We start from the raw sequence: 7,497 nt of genomic DNA, 5'->3' as shown, positions 1-7,497 counted from the left end.
GTGTGGATAAAACTTTATCCGAACTTCAATGGTCAGCCAATGGCTTTGATCAATGGGAGGCGACTCAGTCAATCCAGGGCGGCCCAGTGGACCTAGGGCGCCTCCAAGGGAGGCGCGAGGACGCCTCCAAGGGAGGCGCGAGGACGCCTCCAAGATCCAGCAAGGTGCCTCCTTCTTGAGGTGCATTCACTCTGGTGGCTGGCAGATCCAAAGTCAGCTTTCTTCACGTGGATGATGTTTTGGCCATCAAAAAGTTTAGCTCACCTGAACCCAACTTCGACTTTTTCCTCGAGCAGACTTCCTTCTGATTTCTCATCACTTGAACGTTTCACATGCGTCCATCTTGTCCACCGGTGTACTCTTTTGTAGCTCTTCATCCTTCAGATGCACTAAATATGTCGACTCGCTTCCCATGCCATCATTCTTGCTCGCTGTGTCTTCCGCTCGATTTTTTGTATTCCTAAGTCCCTGTATACTTTGACACAAGACATCAATAAATACATAGTCTAATTTAACCAGGGGTGTAGCTACATGGGACTGAGGGGGTGCGACCACCCCCTTGAAATTTAGAGGAAAAAATTAATATAGTGATTTAAAAAAAATAGATTTAGTTATAAATTTTAAAAAATTTAGGATTTTTTCACAAAATATTCAATTAAAATGAACCAGAACCTTTTTTCTCTCTCCGCCAACTTTTTTTTTTCTCTTTCCTTATTTTTTCTCTCTCCCATTGCTAGTACTTTTTTCCCCTCTCCCCTCTTGTGTTTTTTCTTCCTCCTAATCTCCTCTCAGTTTTTCTCTCCCGTGGTCTTCTTTCTCTCATAATCCCCTTATTATTTTTTCCCTAACCTTAATTTTACCCTCAAAATCCTCCAGTGCACATTAATGTTGTTGCCGTCCATGTTGCTATCGCCGTATGTCGCTGTAACTAGCACCACTGTCATTTGCTGCTAGCGTTCTCGTCGTCGCTTCGCCAACGCTCCACAATAAACGCTTTTTGATTGAGGTAAAATTTTCTTGCTTTATCTCTTTCGATTACGATTATCTCTTTCGATTACGAATTTAAGTGTTGGAAAAAATATATAGTGATCAATTTCATTGACGATCGTTCAAAATTTGATCAATTAAATCATATTATTTATTCAAACTCATAATATAATTCACTACAAGAAAACCCGTAATTAGCCACAAAATTTAAGTTTCACCACTAATTAGCGACCGAAATAAATTATGGTTAGTAATCTAGCGATAAAAATTAAATTTAGTTGTCAATTTCATCTCTATACTTATTTAGACTATTTAATTAGCTATGAAAATTTAATTATGTCGCTATTTTAGCAACGAAATAAGTTTCCATCGCTATTTTAGAGATTAAATTAAGTTTTCGTTACTAATTGATTTTCTAATTAATGTTTTCATTCTCGATTTTTCTTTTAAGCGCCCTAAAATCTTACTCCTTGATCGACCTCCTCTCCGATCTTTGGCACGCTCCTCTCCTCTCCTCTCCGATCTTTAGCACAGACATGCATCCCATTGGTATGCTCGATCTTCTCCCCTTCCCTCTCCTCTCTTAATGACAGCTTGGCGGTGGCCTTATAGCGAGGTCTCGCTTTGGCCGCAGCCTTGCAGCGAGGTGGCAAGGTCAGCGCGACCTCAGCAGCGTGCCATGGTCAGCCTGAATTCACCCCTCTGAATGCAAATTCTGGCTATGTCACTGAATTTAACTCGGTTGATTACATGAAAGCTAACACGTGATACTGATAATAAATTTATCACTTGAGTACCAACTCATGTAAACCCTGGGAGTAGAAGGATGTCATTATAGAACTATGATGATTGAGGGTACTAATTAAGATTTTGAGTGGACTTGAATAAGTAATGAGGAGGGAAGAAAAATTTTAGAAAATGATGTATGTGTTCAATGATGCTCCAATAGGTTAACACAGTTGATATTTGCATGAGTATTTACTTTAATAAATTTTAGGATTAATTTTCAACGGGTGCAAAATATTTGATATTCAGTTTGATCTACCCATGCAAAGAATCACTACGCTAAGGTAAAATACCCTCCGTGATTTATTTACCTATATTTTACTGTAGGACTGATGATACTAAATTACTTAGGGTGAACGATATCATCAATTACTCTAATAATACTAAATATGAAAAAGATAGTTCATTAATAGTTTGATGAAGAAGACCTAATCAAGGCCTCAGGTTGCATAATATCGATGAAGAAACCAATATAAATGGGGTTATAAATAATTCAACCTTTTAAATTTAATAAGTCTTAATAATTCTGTAAGAAATTATTTTTCATGCTATAATATTGTTAATTTTGTTGTCTTTAAGATTACTGAAATTGAGGTTCTAGTGAAATTATAAATGATATTACAGGAGTGATTAAAGAAACATGACCAACATAGAAAAATATGCCTAATGATATTAAGGAATTATTTTGGAAAAATTTCAAGGTAAGTAATATATTTTATGTTCTAAAAATATTATATCATTTTGTATAAATTAATTCATCTTTGTTATTATTTATAACCATTAATTGCTTATTGGATTTGAGACATTTGAGATATAAATGAGATAATTTTATAGACAGAGAAATGAAAAAGATATAATACAAAAATTAGGGGTGTAAATGAGCCAAGCCGCTCGTGAGCTATTCGAACCTCGATTCGATAAAAGCTCGTTTGAGCTCATTTAATGAGGCTCGTTAAGATAAATAAACCAAGCTCAAGCTTCACAATATTCGACTCGTTAGCTCGTGAACATGTTCGTTAAGCTCATAAATCAACTTTTAAATAAAAAAATAATAGTTTTGATATTGAATTTATAGATTTTACACTTATGAAAAACATAGATAAATATATTAAATTTATTTATTAGAATAAAATTATAAATTTTAACAAGAATATTATAATTTTTTTAAAATATATAATTTAGTTTTTAATGAATATTTAAATTTATAATTTATATTTATTAAGCTCGTTTAGGCTCGATAAAAGCTCGAATAAGCTCATGAGCGATGAATATATTCGTTAAATAAAGCTCGAGCTCGGCTCGATTATAAACGAATCAAACTCAAACATCCAAAAGTTCGGCTCGGCTCGACTCGATTAAACCCCTAACAAAAATGCAAGTGAGAGATACATGACAATAATTAAGAAGATTTAGGAAGGGAACTAAATATATTAGATATAATAGGTAGGGAACCTAAATAGATGGAAGCTAATATATGCAATGATTTGGTTAAAAATCATTAGAATAAAGAAGATCATGAAATTTTATGTAGAAATAAAATGATAATGAAAGATGAATCTATTACCAAACATATTAAGGGTTTAATTTCTCTTAGAGCACATGAGAAGTTGGCAAACCTCCTTTTCTGTGTTTATCCCAATAATTTACATATCACGTTTATTAAATTTTTATATTTAGATTTAAATTCAATGCATTTCATTTGTTTTGTTTTATATTGACATAAGTTATCTATTATTGTAGAAAATAGATTTGAGACGAGAAAGGGATGAATTTAAGGTTTTTGAACGAATGCATAAAATGAAGCAAGGTACTGGAGAGTTTGTGAACAATAAATTGACTCAAGTTAGTTTAAGTCAACATAATTAATTGTTCATTAATTTTTTTTATATTGTATTTACGTCTCACTTGTTTATTTTTATATTTATTAGATTAATATAAGTTATTTGAATAGAAATAACATAGAGAGAGACAAAATATTGATGATCACTCTATTTAACCTTCATTCAATATCAAAATATGGTATGATATAGTGGATGATGCATGTAAAGGAAGGGTGTATGAATTTAAACATAATCAACACTTTGAAAAATCATACAATGAAAGTTTCAATGAAATACGCTCTAATGAAAAGAACAAAAACTATCAGAAGAAATTGAAAACATGTGTGTTATTAACAAGAGGATAAATGAAGAAATTATTAAAAGTAAAAAATAAATTGAAACTTGTTATAAAAAAACAAATAGACAAATGGAACATAAACTTATTGAGAAAGTATGTAAAGAGAAGAAAATCTAAATGATAATTTGTAAAATGATTCAAAAGGTAAGATATATAAAATATTTATATTCAAGAGGATTTAGTTCTCATGAGCGTGGTGATAGATGAAATAAAAATTAAATTATTTGTGATGGAATTTAAAATTTTATTAGTTATTTATAATTTGATTATGATTAAATTTATTTGAATGTTGTGAATATTTATTTATCTAAATGTTAATTGTATTATACTTTTGGAAGTAAAATTTGCTGTTTTAAATATTTTTAATTTATTTGAAATGGATAATTGTTTTGTAAAGTGATATGTATATGAGAAATATAGAAATAAAATATAATAAAAAATTAGTGATAATTTTAAAAATAAAATTATATATGGATCTATAAACAAAATTATAAATAAATTTATAAATAGATTAAAATTATATTTACTATATTATTTGAAATAGATTAATACAAATTAGAGATAAAATTTATATTTAAAATTAATTTTATTTGGTTAAATTTAAAAATAGATTTATAAATATCTTTCTAATCTATTTATGAAATTAGAGAAGAAATATTTTTATCTCAAGATTAACAATAGGACTTTCACTAATGAATTTTTGAGACGGAATATTTACGTCTCAAACTTTTTTTAAAAATGAAAAAATTACTATTAGAGATGGATTTTTTTTTGTCTATGAAATTCTATTTTCTTGCCGTAAATTCACTATGAGAATTCACTTAAATACTTGAGGAACCAATCCAACATGTCCTGATGAGATTCTTCAACTTTCTTTAGTGCCGCTTCATCGTCAGCAGCATCATATCGAGCAGTCCATCCAGAAACACCAGCAAAGATCTTCACAAAACTGTCCACCTGAGGCAACATTCCAGGAAAGCATCACATATCATTTTTTGCCTGACTGCTAATACCATTTAAACTTGGACCCAAGAAACTCATTTACATCAATTCATTTGTCGTATTTCAATTAGTTTCAAAACCAAAATCCAAGAATCTTATGATGCATTTGATTTGCACGTTTTCCATTTTCATTTTCTGAAAAACGTACATTTTTTAAAATAAAAAAAATGACTTTTTATCATTTTCTGTTTTTCTAGAAAACGTTATCTATTTTTTTAGAAAATAGACACGAAAAATACAAACCAAACACGATTTTTTAGAAACACGTATTTTTCAGAAAATGGAAAAAGACAAACCAAACGCACCCTTAGTATTTTTCATCTCATGCACTCCAGTGACGATTTCAAAGGGAGACTATCTCAATTTTGTCAGATAAAATTTCCTCAAACTGCTTCACTAGCTCAAGGGGAGTGATGCTGTCATTATCAGCAGCATGTATCGCTGCGGGGCATTTAATCTCTGTAGGAAACTTCAGTTATTGATTTCCATGTCAAATTTTAGTTGCATATATGAAAAAAAAATGCAATAACTTACTGAAGATGACAGTCAAGTCATTTCTCTAAATTGTAATCAATAATCAGTTTTGTAGTCAAAAGAATTGATTCAATGGGATTTAAATTGACCTCTATAAAGAAAGAACACCTATAGAACTGATATCATCAGTTGTTACTAAGGATAGGTGCAGCATTACTACAGCCGTGACATAATCAGTCTTTGCTAGTTTAACAACTACCTTGCCCAATAAGATTGTAAGAAAATAGTAGAAAAAAGAAGGCTCATACAGGGAAGTAGCACGCGAGAAAAACACACCACCCCAGCTAAATCCTGCAGAGCCCCAAATACAGAGGTGCATTTACCAATGCTTGATTACAGATTTAACATATTTAAGACCTTTGTCCTACACAAACTTAAAGGTTGTTGGTAGCTTCATGAAACAGTAGTCGATAACTAGATATCACATCAAGAAGGGACGGTGAGAAAATACAATGGTGAAACTCAAATTGCATAAAAGCATGATGCTGATAAACATACTGCCCAATGCTGTTGCAGGGTTGTTAGGATTAGGTATATAGGGATCACCATGAAAAAGTTAGGAACTACCACCGAGAATCCAGCAGCAGCAACTTTGTCAGCTAGTTTCCTATGGAAAAGCTGATTTGTTCAAGTTGAGCTTACAAAATTTTAGAGCTAAAATGATGACATAGCTAGTGAATGGAGCCTGTAAGTAATACACAACTTCAAGATTCTTCATTCACAATTCACACGGTTTGCTGATTAAGAAAATTTTCTGCTGCATACCTCAAGTTCGGTGCTTCAAATTCTGCAAATGGATGATTTTTTATAATTTCAAATCATATTGAGCTTCCTGTCTATGCCAGAGGTAAAATTGAGAGAAAGGGAGAAAACATATACCCCAAATATTGGAGACCATGACGATTGGAGGAGCCGATCCCGGGTAGGCTCCAAGACTGCTGAGGTTCTCCACCACGCATCCTTCACCTGAGGAAGAGCTAAAAGCCAGGAGTTTCTCACAGCCTGTGCACCGGCCATAACCCGAATCAGCACGGCAGCCCTCGGACATTAATATAACTTTCATCAGGTAGGATAAGGATCAATTACATCTCTCCCTCATTGCAATTTTTCAAGGTTTCAAACTTGTGACTCCTTTGTTGACGCTGGATGTGAAATTGTGAACATTCCATAATATTTAAAGGGACCATGAGATTCTCTTGATGAATAAATTGCTAGTTCACAAAAAACTTGAAGTCAAAGGCATTGAGTCAACTCCACGGACGACCTACACATTCATCCATACCGTGTTATCTGGGAGGGAAGAACTGCGGTCGGATCCTGCAAATTTTCTTTAGCGGATGCAAACAGGACAGTGACCATGCCCACGATTCACAAACTCAAATAGCATCAACACTTAAGCATGTGATGTGATGTGATGGAGCATCAAAAGTTAACAGACAAACAGAATCATGCATATCACATTCAAAAAGAAGGGATCAAAAGAACAAATAGAGAGATACAAATCAATCAACGGATTTTCAATCATGCAGGCGATAAATAAGAAACTAAGGATTAACACGTCCTTTCTCCAGTGGCTTATCATTCCCTAAACAGATGAAACCCTAAATGATAGAAAACAGACGTGAAATACCGACATGGGTAGGGATCAGTCTGAAAAGGAACAAAATTTGTTGTAAAGCTGCAATGGATCAGTAGGTTTAGGTAGAAAAGGAACAAATTTTGTTAGCTTTGCTGAGCAGGCAGCGGGTTGTACACGGGAAGAGAGCGAGGTCGCCGACGCCTCCTGACTCTGTTTGTTCCACTTTTTACCCTTCCATCAGTAGTAATTACAGAAAAAGATGATGGTTGAAATTTAGTATATTGGGTTGGAAAAGAATTAAGCATTCTTTATTTTTATTATTATTTAAAGAATAATTCATTTATTCCAAAAATGCCTTTATTTCTTATATCCCCAAATGCTCTTATTTTAATGCTCCTATTACAGTTTTACCAAAACTGCTATAATATACT

General features: G+C 32.7%; 1 protein-coding gene across 6 annotated transcripts; it reads right to left on the bottom strand.

Annotated features, from left to right (window-relative positions):
* Positions 1-4,612: 4,612 nt before the first annotated feature.
* On the bottom strand, positions 4,613-7,318 carry LOC122017257. 6 transcript variants are annotated; one of them, XR_006121307.1, is made up of 4 exons: positions 6,367-7,318; positions 6,253-6,274; positions 5,259-5,412; positions 4,613-4,908 (listed from the first exon to the last, which is right to left on the bottom strand). XR_006121307.1 is itself a non-coding variant. In XM_042574817.1 (4 exons), exons 1-4 carry the CDS (start codon positions 6,584-6,586, stop codon positions 5,950-5,952), a joined length of 303 nt encoding a protein of 100 aa, XP_042430751.1. In that variant the 5' UTR covers positions 6,587-7,318; the 3' UTR covers positions 5,715-5,949. The 6 variants fall into 6 exon arrangements, 3 of the variants coding, with proteins under 3 accessions (XP_042430751.1, XP_042430752.1, XP_042430750.1); XR_006121309.1 differs by lacking the exon at positions 6,253-6,274 and having other exon boundaries at positions 6,367-6,489; positions 6,574-7,318; XM_042574817.1 differs by lacking the exons at positions 4,613-4,908; positions 5,259-5,412 and adding an exon at positions 5,715-6,094 and having other exon boundaries at positions 6,367-6,489; positions 6,574-7,318.
* Between the last annotated feature and the right edge of the window lie 179 nt (positions 7,319-7,497).

Source organism: Zingiber officinale, chromosome 8B (assembly GCF_018446385.1).
Source record: "Zingiber officinale cultivar Zhangliang chromosome 8B, Zo_v1.1, whole genome shotgun sequence".
NCBI lineage: Eukaryota > Viridiplantae > Streptophyta > Magnoliopsida > Zingiberales > Zingiberaceae > Zingiber > Zingiber officinale.
The sequence above is the reverse complement of the archived record's forward strand: the minus strand, read 5'-3'. Positions and strand labels throughout refer to the sequence as shown.